Source organism: Acinonyx jubatus, chromosome C2 (genome assembly GCF_027475565.1).
Source record: "Acinonyx jubatus isolate Ajub_Pintada_27869175 chromosome C2, VMU_Ajub_asm_v1.0, whole genome shotgun sequence".
Lineage (NCBI taxonomy): Eukaryota > Metazoa > Chordata > Mammalia > Carnivora > Felidae > Acinonyx > Acinonyx jubatus.
Genome location: NC_069384.1, coordinates 122805126 through 122829662, shown reverse-complemented (window position 1 = coordinate 122829662; position 24537 = coordinate 122805126). Strand labels below are relative to the sequence as shown.

The 24537-nt window shown below is 47.5% G+C and overlaps 1 protein-coding gene across 3 annotated transcripts in view; it reads left to right on the top strand.

Moving 5' to 3' along the window:
* The window catches only part of ESYT3 (extended synaptotagmin 3), a 49958-nt gene extending 26733 nt beyond the window's left edge, over positions 1 to 23225 (top strand). For 2 of the 3 annotated variants that reach the window (XM_027061762.2, XM_027061767.2), the window contains exons 6-23: positions 346 to 435; positions 959 to 1014; positions 2248 to 2368; positions 4453 to 4623; positions 5298 to 5380; positions 7223 to 7271; positions 7627 to 7716; positions 8205 to 8267; positions 8367 to 8429; positions 8982 to 9050; positions 10018 to 10104; positions 10798 to 10947; positions 12537 to 13033; positions 13666 to 13764; positions 14311 to 14442; positions 21423 to 21528; positions 22561 to 22610; positions 22951 to 23225. In XM_027061762.2, coding sequence (XP_026917563.2) covers positions 346 to 435; positions 959 to 1014; positions 2248 to 2368; positions 4453 to 4623; positions 5298 to 5380; positions 7223 to 7271; positions 7627 to 7716; positions 8205 to 8267; positions 8367 to 8429; positions 8982 to 9050; positions 10018 to 10104; positions 10798 to 10947; positions 12537 to 13033; positions 13666 to 13764; positions 14311 to 14442; positions 21423 to 21528; positions 22561 to 22610; positions 22951 to 22987 — 2013 coding nt within the window. In that variant the 3' untranslated portion in view covers positions 22988 to 23225. Of the gene's footprint in view, positions 1 to 345; positions 436 to 958; positions 1015 to 2247; positions 2369 to 4452; positions 4624 to 5297; positions 5381 to 7222; positions 7272 to 7626; positions 7717 to 8204; positions 8268 to 8366; positions 8430 to 8981; positions 9051 to 10017; positions 10105 to 10797; positions 10948 to 12536; positions 13034 to 13665; positions 13809 to 14310; positions 14443 to 21422; positions 21529 to 22560; positions 22611 to 22950 lie in introns of those variants that run through there. The other variant, XM_027061766.2, reaches the window with a different exon arrangement.
* The last annotated feature ends 1312 nt before the right edge of the window (positions 23226 to 24537 follow it).

Below are 24537 nucleotides of genomic sequence, written 5' to 3'. Positions count from 1 at the left end.
TGCAGAACCAGTGCTTAGAAATGACGCGGTTGGAGGAGGAGGTGGAGATCTCTTGTGGTAGAGGAGTAATACGGGAGCTGGGTCCCCGCTGGCTGGGCTGGCCTGAAACGTGGGCAAGAGGTAAAGTAAATTGCCCTCCGCACCCGTGGAAGGCAGTGGTGGCTAGCTCGGGGCCCCTGGTAGCCGGCAGAGGCGTGGCAGCTGTGTGCAGGTTTCTGTTTCCCAAGTGTGGTCCCTACTGGAACAGCAGGTGGCCCTGACGTTTGGGGGTGGCCTCGGCAGAGCGCAGCAGGTGCAGGGGGGAGGGGGGCTGAGGTCCCACACCGGCCCCCTGTGCCCACCCAGTTGCAGGGCACGCTGCGGATCATCCTGGAGCCCCTCCTGGTGGACAAGCCCTTCGTGGGAGCTGTGACTGTGTTCTTCCTTCAGAAGCCAGTAAGTCCCAGGGAAAGACGCGGGCCTGCGGTTCCCTGTGAGAAAGCACTCGCCTGCTGGGCCCCAGGAGCCGGTCTGAGTCCCAGAATGGAACTGCCGAAGGCCGGGGAGACTGGCTGCTCCAGCGGCTCGTCTCATGTCATCTAAGGCAGCCTGAGGTGCTTGGCTCTGCTCTCCCCGAGACCAGGAAACATTCAGGAGAGTGGCTTGCTGAGGTCACACAGGGCGACCGAGGTGGAGACAGTGTAACCCAGACCTCTCAGTCCAGGCCGGCCTGTGGCCGTGTGCCCTGCTCTCCCGTGTGGTCCTGGCAGGAGAGCAGCGGGCCTCGTGGCCCCAGCCACCCAAGCCGAGGCCTAAGCAAGACTAGAGGTGCCCTCACCTGCCTGACGCCCCTGCAGAGGTCCCACCACCACCAGCAGGCTGGGCTCCCTGGGCTGGCAGGTGTGAGGCGCTTGGCAGAGGGACCCCGCCCTCGGCTTCTGGCTTCTTCCAGCCTAACAGCCTCCCTCTGCCCCTGCAGCACCTGCAGATCAACTGGACAGGCCTGACCAACCTGCTGGATGCTCCAGGAATCAAGTGAGTGCACTGTAAGAGCTGCCAGGCAGATCCCAAGAGTGAGGCCCTTCAGAGGCCCTTCAGAGGCCCTTCAGAGGGTGACTGGAGCTGCACCTCGGCTGTGCCCTCCCTCCTGGTTCCTGTGTGAGGAGCGGGGTGGCACCAAGCTGTCCCTGCCCTGGGGGGAAATGTGTTGGTGTGTTTGGAGTGGGACCAGGAGGCTAACAGTGTTGCTTGGCCTATGTGGACAGGCACTGCACCTAGAAAACACACACACGCATGCACACACACACACACACACACGCACACATGCATGCTCAAACGCACGGGCACACACTGGCCACAGGAGATGTCCTGGGGGAGGCTGTGTGGGCTAATGAGAGAGCACAGGCTCTCTGGCTCTGTTGTTCAGCAACTGTGTGACTTCTCTGGGCTCTTCCTCAGTGAAAGGGGAGCCTGGTTCTTCTACGTCCCTTCCTGGGACTGGCCGTGGCAGGGCCGCACTCAGAGCCTCAGGCCCCCTGGGAGGAGCAAGGGAGGGCTCCAGGCCCATGTGGACACGTGTCCCCAGGCATCAGGGACATTTGGACTGGCCAGGGCAAGCACCAGCAGGCTCCCCGGGATCAGGCAGCAACCTGGCCTGTGGGGAGGACCACTGGCTCGCTCCCTGGGGACAATCCCACTGCTCCTGGCGCCCTGGATGCAGAGAATCCAGTGGCGCATTGTTTCATTCAACAGATATTTCCTGAGCACCCGCTCTGCGTGCCAGGCCTGTTCCAGGCGCTGTCCCTGCTCCTCTGCTGGGGAGAGGGAGTCAGGCAGTGAGCAGAGAACTCTGATGGGATGTCAGCCAGTAGAAGAGCTACGGGAGCAAACACTTAGCTAGCACTTACTGTGCGCCAGGTGCTGTTCTCTGAGATGAGGAAACAGGTCCAGAGAGGTGATCGACTTACCCAAGGTCACACAGCTCATGGGTAGTGGAGCCGAGATTTGCACACAGGCTCCAGGCCATCCCTTAGCTACCACGCTGGGATGCCTCAGAGAACAGAGCGGGATTGAGAGGGTGGTGGTCAGGGGCTGTCAAAATGCAAACCTGGCATCTTCCCCCACCCCCACCAGCCAGGCAGGCTGGGGACAGGGATGTTCCCTGTTGGGCAGGGCCCACCCCACCACGCTCTGCTCGTGGTTTGAGCTCTGGGGATGACGGGTGGAGGGTGTGCGGCCTTTACAGCTGGTCTTGCCCACTGTCCCCAGCGAGGTATCAGACAGCCTGATGGAGGACCTCATCGCCGCCCACCTGGTACTGCCCAACCGCGTGACTGTGCCTGTGAAGAAGGGGCTGGATGTGACCAACCTGCTCTTTCCTCTGCCCTGCGTGAGTACCTGCACTGGCCACAGAGCACTGGGCCCAGAGCTGAGGGACTCTCAGGCTGGAGGAGGGAACGCATTCTCAGTTGGTAAGCCTTGTCTCTGCCCTGTGAGAGCACGGCATCTTCGTTTGATCGGGCGAGGACCGAGCGTTGGAAGACTGACTGACTTGCCCAAAGCCACCCATCTAGGGAGGGGCGGAACCCAGGTGGCATTCCTTCCTGGATGCTGGTCCCCCCTCACCACTCGCTACCTGTGCAGCATGGGTTGGGGGCTATGGGCAGTCACCCCTGCCCCCAGGAAACTCTAAGAGATTCCCATCCTCCCTTCAGGGACACAAGACTCCCCCGACTCCATTATTTGGTGGTGGAAAGAATCCTTGGGGTACACTGGGAAGAACATTCAGTTGAGCCAGGACATGGGCCTTCCTGTGTGCTCAGTCCCACTGCCCCTACCCCCCACATCCTGGGCCTTGCTTGGGAGGCCCCTGAGGACAGCCACATGGCCTCCCTACAGAAGGTGCCCTTCAGGGCTGCAAGTCGGGGCTCGGGAGAGGGGTGCGTGCCCATTTCTCCACCAGCACCAGGTAAGAGGCATTGGCTTGCTCTGGCTGCACCGGGGTGAGGCCCAGGGTGAGCAGGGCGGCAGCACATACATCCTCTCAACCTCCCCAGGCTGAGTTTGGCCAACTTAGAATAACAAACAACCCCATCACCTACACCTCTGTTACTGAAAACAATCTGCCCTCAGGGGATATCCCCCTGGAGAGGTCCTGGAAAGTTGCTACCATTTAAACTCACTTGGAATAGTTCTTTCTGCGTGTTTTCGACAACTGGCCGTGAACATTTACATTGGTTTCATTCCATTTTCTATTTTTAGGGCTGAATTTTTATCGTAACTTCCTTTTACAGTCATGTAAGATATTTGCAATCTTCCGAAGTCCAACATAAAAAACGGATTCTATCTTAAGGGGTCTGGTTTCGATCCTTTCTTCCCTGCACCTGACCTCCACCATCCCCCTTAAGTAATGGTTTATCCTTCCACTGTTCATTGCTGGTTTTCTAAAATGAGCAGCTGCAGATATATTGCAGATATGGTTGTGTGTGCATATCTGATGATGGTCATATTCCCCTTTTTTGATGGATGGCAGCAACCTAGTTTTCTCCACCTTGCTTTTTTCACTCCGTATGTCATGGGCACCGCTCCGTGACAGGGTAGACAGGGCCCTAACTCTTTCCTGCTTACGACGGCCCAGTACTCCATGGTGTGTGTGTGCAGGGGGTTATTGAATGGGCTGTGTTGATCTCTTGCTATTACAAATAGCACTGTCACGAATAGCCTTGGACGTGTCTTTTTTGAGTTTTGGCAGTATACTTTTAGGGCTAGACGTGGGATTGCTGGGTCAAAGGGTAAATGCCTGTGTATCTGTCGCTGTTTTTTTATTTTAATTTCAATACAGGTAACATACAGTGTTGTATTAGTTTCAGGTGTACAATATAGTGACCCAGCAGTTCTATACGGTACTTAGTGCTCATCCTAAGCGTACATGTATCTACTGATACTTAAAAACATAGTTCTAGGCAGGAGGCCTCCTGGCCCCGTGAAGTGTACTTCCTAATTCTTGCGATCCATTCTGTCTGAGGACAAAGCCCAGAGTGTGGGGCCTTTATGAGCACACTGCCAGCCGCACGCAGTGCCCACGGGGGTGTGTACACCTGGGCCTCAGGAGGAAATGACTAGAACTTTGTTCCCCTCTAGAGAGGGGGAATCCAGGAGGCAGCCTCCTCCGATGGTGGTCGTCAGCATAGGAGGAAATAGCTGCGGCTGAACAAACCATTCGCATGGCAGGTTGAAGGCCAGGAATGGGGGCAGGGCATGGTGATGAGTGGACAGAGCCCTGGGCCCTGCCATCACTTGCTGCGTGGCTTTGGCAAGGAAACTGCCATATCTGGCTTGTCTCCCATCTAGACCACAGAGACACTGAGATGGGGCTGGGATGATGTCTGATGGCTTTGGCCCTGATGCTGTGGGCCTTGGGGGCGGGCACAGCCCAGAAAGCAGCTGTGAGCCCTGGGCTGGGGCATTTTCCAGGGAGTGATCAGAGTCCACTTGCTGGAAGCAGAGAAGCTGGCTCAGAAGGACAACTTCCTGGGGATCCGAGGCAAGTCAGACCCCTACGCCAAGGTGAGCATTGGCCTTCAGCATTTCCGGAGCAGGACCATCTACAAGAACCTGAACCCCACCTGGAATGAGGTATTTGAGGTGAGGGTCTCCTCGGCTACTTTTGATGCCCTCCGGGCTCCACACTGGGTCATGCTGGGTGCAAACAAGGGAGGGCCTCACACACCCATGTGGCAACACCGGGCCGGAGGAGCGGCCTTGGGGACACGCAGGGTGGCCTGCATCACTCCTCCTTCCCACATCCATCAGGCTTCAGAGGTGGACTGCCGTGGCCCTGCTGGAGGAACAGCTCATAAATGAATTCCCACCTCCCTTCCCCATCACGGTCAGATTTGTTGCAATTTTTCAAATCAAAGTAAAAGAACCTGAGTCAGTTCTGCCCCAATCCTCCCAGCCTCCCCTGCTGCCAGAGCCTCACACCAGGAGCTTAAAGTTCTTAAATTCACCCACAATCCCTACTACCTGAAGGTAGCACCCACAGCCTATGAAGTGCTCCAGAAGCTGCGAGCCCCATGCAGAACACACAGCAGCCGTTGTCCCCTGAGCACCGACCCCCGTCCTCCCCATCCCGCAGGGGAGGACATCACTCCCTTCTTACAGGTGGGGTTCTCCAGAGGCGTTGAAGGCAGGAAACTGCCCAGGGCTCTGAGCTGGCAGGTGGTGGGGCTGGACTTGGGCTCTCCCTGGGTCATGCTTGAGGTCGGCTTCATCAGCTGTTGCGGCCTGCAGATCAAGTATCCTGTCTTTTGTTCCAGTTTATAGTGTACGAAGTCCCTGGGCAGGACCTGGAGGTGGACCTGTATGACGAGGATCCCGACAGGGACGACTTCCTGGGCAGGTGAGGAGGAGGGCTGAGCTGGGCGCAGGGGCACTGGGCCAGGCCTCGGGCCACAGCACCCTCGTCTCCAGCACGCAGTCACCTGACACAGTGACTGCGTTAGGCAGCCTGCTCTGTCATTCCACGTTCCTGCTACTAACCTCCTTCCTAGGTGTCTCCTGAGTGCCCAGCCCTGAGCTGGACTACGGGGATGCAGAGGGCCCCAAGGTTTGTGTCCCATGGGCTCTGCGTCCTGCAGTCCTGGTGTGGTAGCTAGACTCTCTGTTCAGAGCAGGTGCAGGGGCGGGGCCGGCATGGATGGTCAGGTTCCCAGTGCCAAGGAGTCCTGGCCTCTCGCTCTGGGGCAGAACCCAAACTCAGGGCTGTGGGGGGACTGAGATGGTGGGGCTGGGGCTGGCCATCAAAACTTCAGACTTACATGTCTTTTGGCCCAGCAGCCCCACTTCCAGGAATCTCCCATAAAGTCAGAGCATTATACGTGGGGTGCTCTGCAAATGAGCAGAACTGTGGTGGCTGGAAACACAAATGTCCAGCCTCAGAGGATATTGGTCGAGTGTTTGAATAGATTTGCCATTGCCAAACTACAGAATATTCTGCAGCTTTTAAAAACGATGAGCAGGGTCTGTCTGTGTTGAGCTGGAAGACTTGGTTGGAGGGGTGAGGAGGGGGGAAGGGGCGGGAGCCGGGTGTGGCCTGTGCGGTTTCATGTCTCCAGGGAGGACCCCGGAGTATGTATGGGTGAGCACAGAGAAGGGCACAGGAGACACACAGCAGACTGTTCACACCGCTCGCCTCAGGGGGCCTGGGATGAGGAGGCAGAAAAGAGAGTTTCACCCAAATCTTTCTTGCTCCTGTATTGTTTAGCTGGTTTCCACGAGCATGTAATTTTAAAAGCAACAAAACAAAGTGGGAGGGGTGCCATCTGCCACCCTAAGAAACAGCTCCCCACCAGATGTTCTTTTCCTTCTCTTCTTAACGGAAAAAGCTGCAGTTTTTGTGTTGTTGCAGATGAGAAGTGTGGCTTGTAGTTCATGCTGCATGTTACTGATTTCCAGCGTGTGCTGAGCTCAAGCACATTTCTAACAGTCACACAGACTTAATCTCCACCCCCCTCCCCCTGGCTATCAGGGTCTTGTGTTTGGGCTGCAGTCAGGTTAGGTCTCCGTCACCTCCTGTCACACACATGCCAACCAGACTTATCCCCTGGAGGGCACCTGGGGCAGTGTTGGAAATGGATGGGCCCTGGGGGTCGTTAATGATGACTGTGGGAGGCGGTGCTGCGGGTGTTTAGAGGACACAGGATCGGGGAGCTAAACCCATGCAACGCATGGGCAGTTTTTCACAAAGAAGAATCATCCTGTTCAAAATGCCCATAGTACCGTCACTGGGGAATCCAGAGCCAGTGTGCCCAGCAGCCTCTGCTCATGTTCTCCTCTGGGGATTGGAGCCACCTGCTGACTGGCCTTCATTTGCTTGAGCGGCAAGCGCTTTACCACTGGTGCCTTGAGATGAATAAGATCCCGTCTTTTTTTTCCTCAGAGATTATAAACCATTTTTTTACATTACGTATTTTGAGAGAGAGAGAGAGCAAGAGAAGGGGGGGTGGTGCAGAGAGAGGGAGAGAGAAAATCCCAAGCAGGCTCCATGCTGTCTGCTGTGCCTGACATGGGGCTCGAGCTCACAAACCAAACCGTGAGATTATGACCTGAGCCAAAATCAAGAGTTGGATGCTCAACCAACTGAGCCACCCAGGCACCCCTAAGGTCCCCTGTCTTGAGGGCCGCCCTTGGATATGCTGCTTCCTGCCTGCTTGGAGCTAAGCCGACTCCCTGTGTGTTCCAGCCTGCAGATCTGCCTTGGGGATGTCATGACGAACAGAGTGGTGGATGAGGTAGAGTCGAGCCTGCAACCTCCCCTCCCCCCATGGACATTCTTGTTTCCATCTCAAAGCGTAGTGCTCTGGCCTTCTATAACCACCTCTCCCATTCCCTCGAGCCCAGAGCCCACACCGCCCGGCTGGGCCGTCTTTGCCCTAAAGCCCCTAGTAGAGCTCCACCAGGTCCCAGAATTGAACTGCTTGAAGAGGGTCGGTAGCATCTCAGTGGGCCTTTCCTGGAGCCGTCCTCCCTCCTCACCCTCCTCCCTCCTCACCCTCCTCCCTCCTCACCCTCCTCACCCTTCTCCCTCCTCACCCTTCTCCCTCCTCACCCTTCTCCCTCCTCACCCTCCTCCCCCTCCTCCTGCAGTGGTTTGTCCTGAACGACACAACCAGCGGGCGGCTGCACCTGCAGCTGGAGTGGCTTTCACTGATCGCCAGCCCGGAAGCTCTGACCCAGGTAAGGGTGGGGTGTCAGCGTTCCCTACCAGAAAGGTGTGCGGAGGCTGGCGGCCAGTCCCTGTATGAGCTTTGTGGAAGGGGGTGAGATGAAGCCCCCAGATCTTGCTCACAGAATCATCCAGCCAGCCCCACCTTCGGCAGAACCTGTCCCTCGGCCTCAGCTCCACACCGGGCAGCTCCTGATCTCTCAGCAGTCTCGGAGCAGCTCAGCCATCTTCGGGGAAGATGGGATCCTTAAAAGCTCTGTCAGTGCTGGTCAGCCCAGTTCCTGAGGAAGTCCACCCCTGTGTCCGACTTGAATCTGACATGCTGCAGTTGTAGATTCAGTCTCAACAAAAAGCTAGGTTGTGGGCAATCGTAGGGCTTGTCTGGAGTTCAAGGTCTGGCTAGCTAGCTTCCTTCTGCCGTGAGTAGGCTTCTCCAAAACCAGTCTGTGTCTCCTAATGATTCAGCACCCAGTGAGTGAGAGTCTGTGTGTGCTTGTAGGACCATAGTGGCCTTTCAACTGCCATCCTCGTGGTTTTCTTGGAGAGTGCCTGCAACCTGCCGGTGAGTGGTGCCATGCCCAGTGTCACATACACCTTTGCCTTGTGCCCGTCTCTTGCAAATGTCCATGGGTCATTCATTTATCCTATTCTTGTGCTGCAGAGAAACCCCTTTGACTACCTGAATGGCGAATATCGAGCCAAAAAACTCCCTAGGTTTACCAAGGTAAGTGAAAGCCAGTCATGGCACCTTTTCCTCAGAGTAACCACAGCCCTGTCTTCTGGGTGACCGTCTGTGCACACACAGCCTAGGGATGACAAGAGTGCCATTCACCACGTCTGCCGTGTGCCAGGCGCTGGGCTTTGCAACCCACCCCCCACGTTCGTTATGCCCGAGTCCCATGATGAGTGTGTCTCGTTTTGTTGCCATTTTACAAGTAGCACCCGAAACGTTAAGTACCTAGGTCACAAGGTAAAGGAAGAGCCAGAACTTGTCTGCCTCCATAGCTCGAGGGAACAAGAGCTTGTGCTCAACCAGGCCCAGCTCTGGGCCTCCTGTCTTTACCTTGGAGCCTCCCCTGGGGTTAGCCCTTTCCTAGAGCTCACAGTGATGGCAGCCCAGGGACCTGGGGGCACCAGGGTAGCCTTCTGTCAGAGGGAAGCAATTGGCTGTCCCCAGGTCCCACTGATGCTCCTGGGGGTTGGGAGGTGAGGCTGGTCAGGGTGGTGTCTCAGACCATTGGTACCACTTTCATTGTTGTCCATCTGTTCCCCACAGAATAAAGTGAACAGAGACCCTTCTTCCTATGTCAAGCTCTCTGTAGGCAAGAAGACACAAACGAGCAAGGTGAGACAGTTCGGTGGGTAGCCATGGGACAGTGAGGGCCCCACCCCTTATGGGAGAGAAGCAAAAGGGCAGGGGATTAGAGAACAGAACAGTGTTCATAGGTGTCAGGACACGGTCTAGGCCCGGTGTCTTCAAAACAACCTCACAAAATAGTTGCACAGTTCAAGAACCTGCGGGTCAGAGATGGAGTGACTGACCTAAGGGCACATGCTAGAAAGCCGTGGAAGTCCTGTTGGCCCCTCCCCTGGAAGTGAGCTCTAGTGCTGCTATGCTTTTAGCCTCACACAACTTCCAGCTTAGGGAAAGAGCCCACATCTCCATTGCCTGATGAATGGATAAAGAAGATCTATCTATGTATATATACATGTACATGTACATATACATATATGCACACACACACACACTGGAATATTGGAGATCAAAAAGAATGAATTCTTGCCATTTGCAACAACATGGATGGAGCTAGAGTGCACTATGCTAAGTGAAAAATGTCAGAGAAAGATAAATATCGTATGATTTCACTTGTATGTGAAATTTAAGAAACAAAACAGATGAACATAGGGGAAGGGAAGGAAAAATAAAATACAGAGGACAAACCGAGGGTTGCTGGAGGGGTTGTGTGGGGGGGGGGGGGGATGGGCTAAATGGGTGATGGGCATTAAGGAGGGCACTTGTTGGCATGAGCACTGGTGTCATACGTGAGTGATGAATCACTACTCCTGAAGCCAATACTAGACTGTATGTTAACTAACTTGAATTTAAGTAAGTAAATTAAACCCCCAACCTTCCTGGGAAAGCTCTCCTTGCCTTTGAACCTGGCTGCCCCACCCTAAAGTCTCCCAGAAGCCGTGTGGGTGGGTCTGACCCCCAGGCAGTGCTGGTGAGTGGCCAGATGCGAGCAGAGGGTGCCTGCACCCTGCTCTGCCCATCCTGACCCTTCAGCGATCTTTCTCTCTTCCATCCCCAGACTTGTCCCCACACCAAGGACCCCGTGTGGAGCCAGGTGTTCTCCTTCTTTGTGTATGACGTGGCAGCCGAGGAGCTGCATCTGAAGGTTTGTGTCAAGTTCGGGTCTTGGAACAAGGCTAAGAGGTGTCTACGGCAGGAGGGGTGGGGAGCTTGAAGTGTACCTCAGGCAGGTGTTCCCAGTGGTGAAGTCAGCCTGTGTGTGTGGGAGAGGATGTGGAGGCCCCGCATCCTCACGGGCTGGTGGGTGGGCGAAGAGGGCTATGGAAGGGCAAACCCTCACCTCCCTTGGCTCTCTCCCTGCAAGTCTTTCCGGTTTTACATAGCACCCACAGGGGCCTGTGTTGGAATCCTCCCTGGACGTCAATGATGATGTACTTCTTTAAAACAATAACTTAATCTTCAAAACTATTTGTGGAAAAGAGATACCTTCTTTATTTTACACGTGAGCAAATAGAGGCTCAAACAATGACTCGTCCAAGATTTCATGACTCAACAAATTTTGGGGGCCCTCAGCCTTGTCCGGATGTCTCCTCATGGAGCAGCTCAGCTCATCAGCCCTTAAAGCCCCTGTGGCCATGGGCATTTGGCCCCTGCCTCATACAGATCATAACTGCCTCTACCCTGACTGCAAACTGGGACCAGGCCTGGTCCCAGGTTTTCAGAACAGGGCCAGGGGCCAATAGAAGCACAGTGCTTACTTAGGCGAACTGAGACTCAGGAAAGGCAGTGGTGGGTCTGAGGCTGGGTTAGCCTGTTTTTTGACTGGCCCACTGCCCAGGTGCTTGATGATGACCAGGAGTGTGCTCTGGGAGTGCTGGAGTTCCCCCTGTGCCAGATTCTACCCTATACAGACCTCACCCTGGAGCAGCGCTTTCAGCTGGACCACTCAGGCCTGGACAGCCTCATCTCCATGAGGCTAGTGCTTCGGGTAAACATCCCTTCCTGTGCCCCAGGGTAGGTGAGGGGTGGAGCTCTGGCCATGGAACAAGGTGGGCTATCCCAGCACTAAGTACCTGCTCTGTGCTGAGAAGAAGCTAGGAGATAGATTGCTGTTTTTCGTCAACTTTGGAATATGGTCAGCCATTATCCCTTCAGATATTGCCTCTCCCATTCTTTTAATCCTTCCTTCTAGAATTCTTACACTGGACCACCACCTCCTCCATGTCCCGACCTGACCTCACTGTCATATTTTCTGTTTCTTTATCTCCTGGTGCTACATTCTAAATTTCCTCCGATCTCTGTCATCTTAGACCACTAATTGGCTGTTTTGTATTTCTGATTTTATCTTTTTTCATAGTATTTTATTATGATGTTTCTATTCCATCTTCAATCATTTGAAAATACTTACGTTAGAATTCACAGGTACACATTATATCTTAAGATCTTGAGTTAGATTTTGATGGTTGTTGTATCTGTTTTCTATGCTTGGTAACTTGGATTGCAAACATATGTTCAGTGCTCTGGGACCTGGACTGAAGCTGCTTGCTTCCAGCGAGGTTCCGTTTTACTATAACCAAGCACCTCGGGAGCATTACAAACCTAGGGTCCATTCTTAGGTTATTTTTAAAATTTTAGGTTTCAAGATTCCACAGGTAAAAATAGGAACCAAAATTCATATAAGACAGTGCTGTAAGGTGCCATATTCTCAGGAAAGTCTTCAGTTCCCCCCACCAGAGTACAGGCTGAGACAGACATATTTCTTATCAGTCTTTCCTGGGGGGTGGAATGTTTATCCTAGACTACTTTTTTCCCCTAGAGATCGCACCTTCATGGTTCCCACTTCAACTCCCAGCCTCACATTGATCCGAGGCCTCTTCTCCTTACCCCTTGAATTTTCAAGGTTGATAAACCACCCTAGGAAAGCTTAGCCTTCGTTTTTCAGTAACCCCAGGGGCTTTCCCTCCTTTCTTGTGAATTTGGCAATGCATTTAAAAGGATGTTTGTTTCATTTTATTAGACATTCCTAATGAGATTTTTCAGAATATTTTGACCACCACATTGCTAGAAATGGAAGTCCTTAGGAACAGTCTTGATGACTAACGGGGAAGAAACATAGTGGCTGAGGTTTGAAATTTTGGTGGTAGGAGCACAGGGGTATATGTGGACAGGAACTGTTCTAGGGAAAGCAGTGGTGAATAGGGTGACAGCTGGAAAGGACCCCATCCAGAAGGCAGTAGAGGACTGGAGGTGTAGTCTGGGAGTCCTCTGCGTAGAGGAACAGTGCATGTTGTAAGAGTGAGCTAGGTCTCCACCAGCCAGTTTGAGTGGGGGCAGGACTGAGTCTTCATGAAGACTCATGACTGAGGCAGGAATAAGGGAGAAAGAGAATATTTGGTTACAGGAACCCAGGGGCAAAGAGAGATTAAGGAAGATATGGTGTGGGGTTGTGGGGGTGGGAGGTAGAATCCAGAGGATTGGGCAGTCAGGAAGGAACCATTTCCCAGAGGTTAAGATGAGAGCAGAGGAGGAGAAGGTGGATAGGGGGGCCCAGCCCATAACCCTGTCATCTGCTTGCAGTTCCTGCGTGTGGAAGAACGAGAGATGGGGAGCCCATACACAGGACCTGAAGCCCTAAAGAAAGGTCCTCTGTTCGTTAAGAAGGTGGACACCAACCAGGACCCCAAAGCCCCATCCCAGGGAGGGGGCCCTGAAAATTTGCCATGCTCCCCAGACCCTGTTTCTGATACCAAGGAAGCCTCCAAGAGCACCATGACAACCACCAGTGCCACTACTGTTGCCACCGAGCCCACACCCCAAGAGACAGGCCCAGAGCCCAAAGGCAAGGACAGTGCCAAAGGGTTCTGTGAGCCCATGGGGAAGAAGAAGAGTGCGGCCACCATCTTCCTGACTGTCCCAGGCCCACACTCTCCAGGGCCCATCAAGTCACCCAGACCCATGAAATGCCCTGTCTCCCCATTTGCGTGGCCACCCAAGAGGCTGGCTCCCAGCATGTCCTCGCTGAACTCCCTGGCCTCCTCCTGCTTTGACCTGACAGATATCAGCCTCAACACTGAGTATGCACCTCTCTGCTTAATCTATTCTAAAATGACATGCATGAAAAATCCATCCCTGGATAGAATAGTAGACACAAACTGCTGCAAAAGTTCTGGTCTTTCAGAGTGGCTTCGTGAGAGGCAGCATGGTATGCTAGAAACACAGGGGAAAGGGGGGAGAGAGAGAGCAAATGGATACCAACTGTAAAACAGGTGCTGGGCTCTAGTGAAGGTTCCTTACCGCAGAAATATATCCTGAATTCTCAAGTGTACGAGGATGATATGGAGAGCTCAGAATGTGGGATTTATATAAAGTGTTTACCATGGGCTTAGCATGTTATTTAATTCCATCTTCATGATTAGCCTACGAGATACAGTTTACTATCATAAAAGTCGAATAACTTACCCAAGGTTTCACAGGAAATCATGGTATAGAAACAGATCCCACTCCAAGGTTCATATCCTTCCTACTGTAAAGTAGGATAATTAATGTGAATGGATGGAACGGACTTCAGACCAAAAAGAACCTGAGAGCTATTTTATTAACCCACAGGGCTCTATGTTCCTAAAGTAGGACATGCTTCTGTCGTTGGGTTTGGGGGAGAGGCCAACACCCGTAATGGCAAAGGACGTGACAAGCCCTTTCTTTACAGAAGCGGGGATCTCCGGCAGCAGAGGCTGGGTGAGATTCGGCTCACGGTGCGCTATGTGTGTCTGCGGCGCTGCCTCAGTGTGCTCATCAGCGGCTGCAGGTAACGAGATGCTGGGGCCAGGAAGAGGCCTCTGGGAGCATCAGGTGAACAAAAGAGTGAAGGCGCTTGGAGCAATGGCAGTGGGGGGGGGGGTGGGCGGTGGCATGGCTGAGGTAGACAAGTAATACACGGGGAAGGAGGGAGGGCTGAAGGCTGCCTGCTGTGAATGACAAGTCCTCAATGATGCTGACGGGCTCCAGAGCCAAGGGCTTTGTTCAGACATAACCACTGCAAAACTGTCTGGGGTGACTTGGAGCCAGTACCTTCTCTCAAGTAGGAATCTCCTACTTCCTTTAGATGCAACGTACTTGCTCTCCTCCCTACTTTAAAAACACACACACACACACACACACACACACACGCTTTTGAAATCGTGCGTCTGATGTTTTGTCCTTCAAATCTGCAGCCTGTTGCTGTTTGGTCATCTAGACGACAGGGCATTTTTGTCCTCAAAGCCATCTAGAGCTCCATGGCTAGTATAGCTTTCTCCAAATGAGTCTTTTCAGTATTTTAAAACTTTCTTTAATGTCTTTGAAACCAAATCAGAAACCTGACACCCTGCACCAGCAGTGGAGCTGATCCCTATGTCCGTGTGTACTTGCTACCAGAAAGGAGGTGGGCAAGTCGTAAGAAAACCTCAGTGAAAAGGAAGACCCTGGAACCTCTGTTCGATGAGACGTAAGTGGACCAAGCTGCCCTGCCTAGAGTGTTGTCTCAGGTCTTCAAGTATTTGTTGAGGGCCTGTGGTGGGCCTGGCAAGCCAACCACATGTGTGCCTTCACGAACTTTCTAGACATGACTGGGAGAAGAGGACTGCCAGGGCACTGAAGCAAAACAGCTACCATCTGTTCTTGCCCATAGGGGCTAGAGTGTTCCTGATTCTGAACTGTGCCATATTTTTTTTCTTTAAATGAAGCCTCTTTAGAAGTAAAAGGATATAAATATGGTCAAAGAGGATTTCTTGGAATCTCTCTTAAAGTAGCAGTTAAAAATAAACATACCTTGAACCTAAGGACCTAAAATTTCCTCCAAAGCTCCCAGCTCTTTGGCTTGTCTTCCCTTCTGCAACAAAGCATAGCTGTCAAGTGAAATAGATATGTTACCCTGACTTGTCCACCCATGTCCTTGGATACAAGAATGGTAGACAGATTCTCATCACATTTCTTGCTTTTGATGGTCCTGGTGTGGCAAGTCTTATGTGAAATATTCTTGACTTCAAGTTGATCTCAAGGTACACAAGTCAAAATCTCCTCATTGCTTCCTTCTGCATCAGGATCCTAACAAAAGACATTTCTAACCAGCCTAGGAAGGTAATATACCTGATAATTCTGATTTCCTCTCATTTTGGTTAATAATTACTCATTTTAAAAGAGTTGAACTGAGTGCTTTTTGGGCCATGTCTAATAACTAGTATGTTCCTTTAAGAGCTTCACTTGGGAGTTCAGTGGTACCAAGAAAGGATGTGGGGGAGAGAGAATCTAGTCATTATTTATTGAACACGTTATGCCAGGCACCATCTATATTCTAGAGCCACACAAGTCAGAGACTTTGTACTCAAAGACAGCTCTGACACAATTGTAAAAGGATTTCAAAATTGCCATGTAGGAACAGGGGACGAGAGGTTTGACATCTGACTTTTGTGACAAACCTGATCTGTTAGTAATTCTCTCTCAAAATATGATCCAGCAAGATATGGCTGGATTATCTGGAGGGCAGACTTAGCAGCCTCCACCCTAACAATACACCTAGAAGTAAGGAGCCCAGAGGCCTCTTGTGAGTACATGACCTATACTAAGACACGTTATAATTAAAATGTCAAAAGTTAAGGGGAGAATGTTGAAAGCAGCAAGACGAAAGTAACTTGTTATATATAAGGGAACCACCTTTACACGGGATTTTTCAGCAGCAACTCTGCAGGCCAGAAGGGACTAACACGATACAAAGTGCTGAAAGAAAAACTAACCAAGAATACTCTACCTGGCAAAGTTGTCATTAAGAATTGGAGAGATGGGGGCGCCTGGGTGGCTCAATTGGTCAAGTGTCTGACTTCAGCTCAGGTCATAAGCTCACGGTTCTTAAGTTCGAGCCCCAAGTCAGGCTCTGCACCTGAAGCCTGCTTCAGATTCTGTGTGTTTCTCTATCTCGCAAGAGTAAATAAACAAACAAAGAAATAATTGGAAAGATAGAAGTTATTACCACTGAACTGGCCTTAAAAGAAATGTTAAAGGGACCCTGTAAACTGAAAAGAAACGGCGCTAATTAGTAACAAGGACACATAGAACAGTACAAATCTCACTGGTAAAGGTAAATATATAGTAAAGGTAGTGGATTAATCACTTATAAAGCTAGTATGAAGGTTAAAAGTACGAAAAACAACTATCACCACAGTAACTAGTTAAGAGAGATAAAAAGATGTAAAATGTGGAGTGGGGGGAGTGGTCAAAATGTAGAGCTTTAGAGTGCTTTCAAACTTAAGATATTATCAACTTAAAGTAGACTGTTACATGTAAGCCTCAGGGTAACCACAAAGCAATAACCTATAGTACATATACACAACATAAAAATAACCTAAGTATACCACTAAAGAAAGTCATAGAACAGCCAGAAAAGAATTAACAAAATGACATTAAGTACTATTAATACGAACTACCAATGGTTACTTTATGAGTTGACTAATCTCTCCAATCAAAAGACACAGAGTGGCTGAAAGGATAAAAAACAAAACCCACCTATATGCTGCCTCTAAGAGACTCACTTCAGATGCAGGCTAAGTGTAAGACTCCCTTCACACACAAACTGATAGTGAAGGGATGGAAAAAGATATTCTAAGCAAAGGGAAACCAAGAGAAAACTGGGGTGGCTATACTTCTATCAGACAAAATGGACTTGAAAATAAAGACTGTAATAAGAGACAAAAGTGGGCATTGCATAATGATAAAGAGGTCACTTCAACAAAAGGATCTAAAATGTGTAAATACTTATGTACCTAACCTAGGAGTAACAAAATATATAGAGCAAATATTAACAGACCTAAAGGAAAAACAGCAATATGGTAATGGTAGGGGACTTTAATACCCCACTTACCTCAATGGTAGATCATCCAGACAGAAAATCAATAAGGAAATATCAGCCTTAAATGACATGTTAGACCACATGGATTTAACAGACATATACAGAACATTTCATCCAAAAGCAGAATATACGTTCTTTTCAAGTGCCCATGGGACTGTCTCCAAAATAGATAATATGTAGGTCACAAAATAAGTCTTAATAAATTTTAGAAAAGTGAAATTATATCAAACATCTTCTTTGACCACAGTAGTACAAGAAATCAAGTACAAGAAGTAAACCGGAAAATTCACATGTAAAGATTAAATACCATGCTACTGAACAATCAGTAGGTCAAAGAAGGAATCAAAAGAGATATCAAAAATATCTTCAGACAAATGAAAATACAACTTACCAAATTTGTAGAATGCAACAAAAGCAATTCTAAGAGGAAAGTTCACAGTGATAAATGCCTATATCAGTAAATAATAATCATCTCCAAAAAACAACCTAAGTTTACACCTCAAGGAACTGTGAAAAGAATGAAGAAAGCCCAAAGTTAGCAGAAGAAAGGAAAGATCAGAGCAGAAATAAGTGAAATGATAGAGACTAAGACAATAGAAAAGATCAATGAAACCAAGAGCTGGTTCTTTGAAAAGATAATTTGACAAACCGTTGGCTAGATTCATCAAAAAAAGGAAACACAAAATCAGAAATTAAAGATGAGACATTATAGCTGATACCACAGAAGTACAATGGATGAGACTAAAATTATATGCTAACAAATTTGACAACCTAGAAGAAAGGGGTAAATTCCTAGAAACATACAACCTAGACTGAATAATGAATGGAAAATCTGAACAGACTGATTATTAATACAGAGACTGAATTAGAAACAAAAAACCTCCCAAGACCAGATGGATTCACTAGTGAATTCTACCAAACACTCAAGAATACAAATCCTTCTCAAAGTCTTCCAAAAAAAATAGAAGAGGAGGTAACTCTTCCAAACTCTTATTATAAGGCCAGTATTTACCCTGACACCAAAGCTGAACAAGGACATCATAAGAAAAAATTATAGACCAATATCCCTGATGAACACTGATGCAAAAATCTTCAACAAAATATTAGAAAGCTGAATTCAGGGAGCCTGGGTGGCTCAGTCGGTTGAGTGTCTGACGCTCAGGCTCAGGTCATGATCTCATGGTTCATGAGTTTGAGACCCATGTTGGGCTCTGTGCTGACAGCTCAGAGCCTGGACCCTGCCTTGGATACTGTCTCTCCCTCTCTCTCTGCCCCTCTCCCACTCACACTCTGTCTCTCTCTCTCTCTCTCTCTCTCTCTCTCTCTGTCTCAAAAACAAACATAAAAAAACAACTCTGAATGCCCCTCTCCCACTCACTCTCTCTCTCTCTCTAACATTAAAAAAATATTTTTAATAAAAAAGGTAACATTCTCTTAAATGTTTAATAAAAAAGATAACATTCTCTCTTAAAAAACAATGCTGAATTCAACAATATATTAAAAAGATGGCACACCATGATCAAGTAGGAATCCCAGAATTCAAGGATGATTCAACATCCATCTGCAAATCAATCCATGTGAATCATCACATTAACAAAAATCATACGTTCATCTCAACAGATGCAGATAAAACATGTGACAAAATTCAGGGTGCCTTGGTTGCTTAGTTGGTTAAGTGTTTAACTCTTGATTTCAGCTTGGGTCATGATCTCATGGTTTGTGAGATTGGGCTCTGTGCTGACAGCATGTAGCCTGCTTGGGATTCTCTCTGCCCCTCCCTCCCTCGCTCGCTCTCAAAATAAAAAACATTAAGGAAAAAAAAGTGACAAAACTCAACATCCACTAAAAATAAAAACTGTCAACGGAGTGGGTATAGAGGGAATGTAGCTCAACATAATAAAGGCCATAGATGACAAACGCACAACTAACATCATACTCAGCAGTGAGAAGCTGAAAGCTTTTTCTCTAAGGTCAGGAACAAGACAAGGATGGCCACTCTTGCCACTTTTTTAGTATTGGAGGTCCTAGTCAGAGCAATTAGGCAAGAAAAACAAAAGGTATCCAAATGGAAAAGGAAGAAGTAAAATTGTCACTATTTATAGATGATGTAACATTATAGAAAACCCCAAAGACTCCACTAAAAAACCATTAGAACTATTCAACAAATTCAGTACATTTCTGTACACTAATAATGAATTATCAGAGAAATTAACAGTCCCATTTACAGCTGCATCAAAAAGAATAAAATACCTAGGAATAAATGTAACCAAAGAGGTAAAAGATCAGTGCATTGAAAAATCTAAGACATTAATGAAAAACACTGAACACAACACAAAGATAGTTCCTGCTCAAGGAATGGAAGAATTAATGTTAAAATGTCCATACTACCCAAAGCAATCTATAGATTTAATGCAATCCCTTTCAAAATTCCAATGGCTTTTTTCACAGAAATAAAACAGATAATCCTAAAATTGGTATGGAGCCACGAGAAACCAAAGCAATCTTAAGAAAGAACAAAGCTGGAGGCATTATACTACTTTGATTTCAAACTCTATTACAATGCTATGGTAATCAAACAGTATGGTATTGGCGTAAAAAACAGGCACAAAGATTAATGGAACAAAACAGCTCAGAAACAAATCCACATCTAGATGGTTGACTAACTTATGACAATGTCAATTAATACAACTTATACAATGAGGAAAGGACTGTTTCTTCAGTAAACGGTGTTGGGAAAACTGGACAGCCACATGTAAATGAATGAAACTGGGCCACAATCTCACATCATACACAAAAGTAAACTTAATATGGATTAAAGACAATGTAATGTAGGACCTGAAACCATGAAACTCCTAGAAAAAATATAGGCAATAAACTCCCTGACACTGGTCTTGGTTATCATTTTTTGCATTTGACACCAAAAGCAAAGGCAACAAAAACAAAATTCAGTGCAACTACATCAAACTGAAAAGTTTTTGCACAGCAAAGGAAATGGTCACCAAAATGAAGAGGCAACCTACTGAATGGGAGAAAATATTTACAAACCATTTATCTGATGAGGTGTTAATATTCAAAATATACAAAGAACTCCTATAATAGCAAAAAACCCAAAAAGTCTGATTTAAAAATAGGCAGAGAACCTCAACATTTTTCCAAAGAAGATACACAGATGACCAAAAGATACATAAAAAGGTGCTCCATATCATTAATCCTCAGAGAAATGGGAATCAAAACAATAATGAGATATCACCTTATACCTGTTAGAATGACTATTACCAAGAGTTGGCAAAGATGTGAAGAAAGGGGAACCCTTGTGCACTGTTGGTGGGAATGCAAACTGGTGCAGCCACTGTGGAAAACAATATGGAGGTTCCTCAAAGAATTGAAAATAGAACTACCCTACAATCCAGCAATTCTACTTCTAGGTCTTTAGCCAAAGAAAATTCAAAAACATGTATGTACCCTCATGTTCACTACAACACTGTTTACAATAGCCAAGACATGGAAGCAACCTAAGTGTCCAATGGTGGATGAATGGATAAAGAAGATGTGTATGTGTGTGTGTACATACACATACACACAATGAAATATTCTGCCGTAAAAAAAAAATGAAATCTTGCCATTTGTGAAAACATGGATGGACCATGAGGGTGTTATGCTAACTGAAATAAGTCAGACAAAGATTCTTATTGAATGATCTCACATGTGGAATCTAAAACAAAACAAAAAAACATCCATAAAAGATACCAAACACCCAAAAACTGCCAAGCTCGTTGATACAGAGATTGGTGGTAGGTGGCAGGGGGTGGTAGGGTGGAGATGGGTGAAGGGGGTCAAAAGGAACAAATTTCCACTTATAAAATGAAGTCATGGGGATATCATGTACAGCATGGTGACCATATTTAATAATGCTATATTACATTTTAGAAAGTAGCTAGGAGAATGGATCTTTAAAGTTCTCACCATGAGAAAACAGATTATTAACTGTGTAGTGATGGATGTTGACTTGTGATCATTTTGCAATATATACACATATAAAATCATGTTATACATGTGAAACTAATGTTACTTTACCTCAAAAAAAAAATATCTACAAGTAAGGAGGCCAGTAACCTTTTGTGAGTACATGACAAAGCTTATACAAAAAGATTCCTCTGCCTTGCTCCACAGACAGAAGAAAGGCAGGCCACTATTTTTCGTGAAACTCCAAGAGACATAGTATTTAGCATCCTAGTCCTTAGCTGGTCAGAAAAAACAGGGTTGAGGTGGGCCTATGAATAGGCACTGCTGAGAGAGAAGGGGCAGGTAAAGAGAGACAGGGCAAGCTCAGAGAAACTCCGAAGCAAATCCCAAAGCACAGTAGTCCGAGGCACTTCCCAGAGAGGCAAACAGCCTCTTGATGCTTCCAGGGCTTTTGATTAGCACACGACAGCGATTATGTCATAATGATGCACTGAATATCTGTTATGAACCAACACTGTTCTGGATGCTCCCCTGAATAGTCTTCGGTTTTAAAAGTAGGAAAATAGATTAAACAAAAATGATTAAAATATGTAAATCTCACTCTGACTTTTTGCTTCTTTAAGATTTGAATTTTTTGTTCCCATGGAAGAAGTAAAGAAGAGGTCACTAGATGTCGCAGTGAAAAACAGTAGGCCACTTGGCTCACACAAAAGGAAGGAACTGGGAAAAGTAAGTACAAGAGAGACTCCTGATACTCTCTTCCCCACAGCGCCCCCCTACCCCCCCCCCCCCCCCGCACTCTAACTATTCATTGGTGGAACACCCTTGCAGAAATTCTGATTGGATCATCTGGTTATTAGACCTGGGTTCAAGGAGGGGAGAGCCTCATTAGAAGGTTATTTTTATTTTGTGTGTGTTTATGTATGTGTGTGTAATGTTTCTAAAAGTATTAGATGTGTAAATATGATCAACGCTTTTAACAAGCTGGAGAATCTATCTAAATTCATCATTGCACAAGTATCTGAACATGTATTAAGTATTGTTTTGATAAATACAGCATCCTGTGAAGGCTTGGGTCTCATTATGTCAAGATTTTTGCGGAGATGAGATTTTACTTAAAGTAGAAGTACAGTAAATATAATCTTTAGGAAGATGCCAAGGAGACACAAAAAAGAAGGATGTTTGTTAATACTTTGCAGTTGTATTTCAATAAACATCTTCTTATAATCATGTTTTGAAAAGCCCACTTCTATGATGGAGGTAATATCCTAACTTTTACAGTTGAGGCAACTATGGTGTCTTGCTTAAAATTATGATCAGTTCATGAGTAAAGGCAAGTTGTTCTCCCGTTCAGTAACATTGATAAATTCTTTTTTCAAAGTTTTATTTAAGAGAGAGAGAATCCCAGGTAGGCTCCACACTGCCAGCATGGAGCCCAATGCAGGGCCTGAACTCACAAACTGCAAGATCATGACCTGACCCCAAATCTAGAGTCGGATGCTTAACTGACTGAGCCACCCAGGTGCCCCATGTAAATTCTGAGGTCTAACTCCAAACAGCAGTTGACCTCTTCTCAGGACACTGAGGTCATTGTCAGAACCTCTCCAGAAGGACAGTACAATGTTGAGAGCCAAAGGAAAAAGAGCCCCTGCTCAAAACTGAAGCCCAAGGAAACCCTTTTTATGATCAATTCCGTTTGTGCCAATAGGTTTCCACTCGATGCAACTTTTGGAAGGAAACTGATTACTTGTGTTTGTTTAGGTACTGATCGACTTATCAAAAGAGGATCTGATTATGGGCTTCTCACATTGGTAAGTGAGCCCTTTCATTTTATCACATTAATCTGGTACTCAAGACACCGTCTCAGACAGTTGTGCATATTCTCTCCAAAGTTCTTCCCTTTTCAGGACATGTCAGCTTCTTTGCTTATCAAGGAGAGAGACAGATTAGACTTGTACTTCAGGCTTTCCCTGCTTGCAGATCTCACTTGCCCAACAGACCTCTCGCCTTAACCTTGCCTGGTCTCCTTACAGAGAGACGGGTTCTGCTGTCCCACAGGGGCCCAGGCAGGCTAGACAAGGCTGCCTTTCTGCCACTGCCCACCACAGCACGCTCTCATACTAATGCAAGTCCAACCTGACTGTCTTACAGGTATGAGCTGACTCCAGATGGACAGCCCCGAAGTTGATGAGCACCCTTACCAGCTTTATATTAAAATGTGTACATATGTATATTTTGTAATTTAAATCAGAACAGCCATTTGAAAATATATATACATTTTCGTGTGAAATTTAAGTGCATGACTGGATAATACTAGGAAGAGGTCAACATATGCAAAAGCAAGAACTACTCTCTCAGTTGGATTTAATTGTTCAAATCCAAAAAGAAATGAGGTATTCGTGCCTAATAAATTATTAGGAATCTCAGTGGTGATTTTTTTTTGTGTGTGGGTAATTACATACAACTTGGGACTTGTCACAAGGGTCCTGTCTCAGGCATAGGGGGAAAAGGAGGTCTGTTCCTGGAGCAGCTACCAATATTCCTGGGAAGCCACTGACTGAAGAGGCTTCTTTTATAGGAATAAAAAGGGACCCACACCAAAAGTGCCAAAAGCCAACACTACCTGTGCCCTTCTGACTGCCACCTCTGGTACTGTGCTGCCTGGAAATTTGTCCCTGTATCTACTTTAGAACTGAAATGTACTTTTCCGATGACCACAATGTTATAGTGGTATACCTAAATACCCTCAGTTCAATACTCCAGCATGGGATGGCCCAGGACCAAACTCCAGCAGGAGGCGTCACTTCCATAGGAAAAAGCAAACCAAATCCCAAACTTGCCTCTACATCTGCTCTCCAAGGGCAGAGCACTAGAGACTGCTGCGGAGTGTTGGTGCCAGAGGGGAAAAGGAGCCTCTGTATCTCTCTCACATGGTTTGGCAATTCTGTTCCACCTTTCTAAGACATGGCTGGTTCACTTAAATAACTTTAGAAGCAAAAAGTATGTAAACTGCACATTTAAACAAGTGCCCCTTTTGCATTTCAAACTTAATAAAACCAAATATTTTTGTCCTCTCTGATGTTATCCTCGAGTTCCTGTGGAGCCCACATTATCTTTTCTCTTACTCAGGCAACACCCCTGACATCAGTTTCCTGGTCTCCCTCCCCCACTGCCTGCACTACGCTTTTTCTGAAGAATGGTAACATCCTAAAGTTTTTGTCATGTTACTGTCTTATAAATTATCTATGATTTCCTGTTTTCTACATGAGTAAAACCCACTGCTTAATGTGCCCTTTAGACCTAACAATCTGGTCCGCAGTCTTTTGCTACTCTCTATTCATATGCATATGCTCTTTTCCAGAATAGTCTACATACCCTATCCTGCCTACTCAAATCCTATTTTCTTAAAAGCCTGTCTCAGAACCTACCTCCTCTGTTATGCCAGTCCACAGTGAAATGGCCTCTCCCCACCTCCTACATCATTTACTGTCAATACTATTTTTAATTTTAACAATTCCCTGCCTATAACATTTAATTTTTAAAAATGTTTATTAGAGGGGCACCTGGGTAGCTCAGTTAAGCGGATGACTTTGGCTTAGGTCATGATCTCACAGTGAGTTCAAGCCTCGCATCGGGCTCTGTGTTGATAGCTCAGAGCCTGGAGCCTGCTTCGGATTCTGTGTCTCCCTCTCTTTCTGCCCCTCCCCCACTCATGCTCTCTTTGTCTCTCAAAAATGA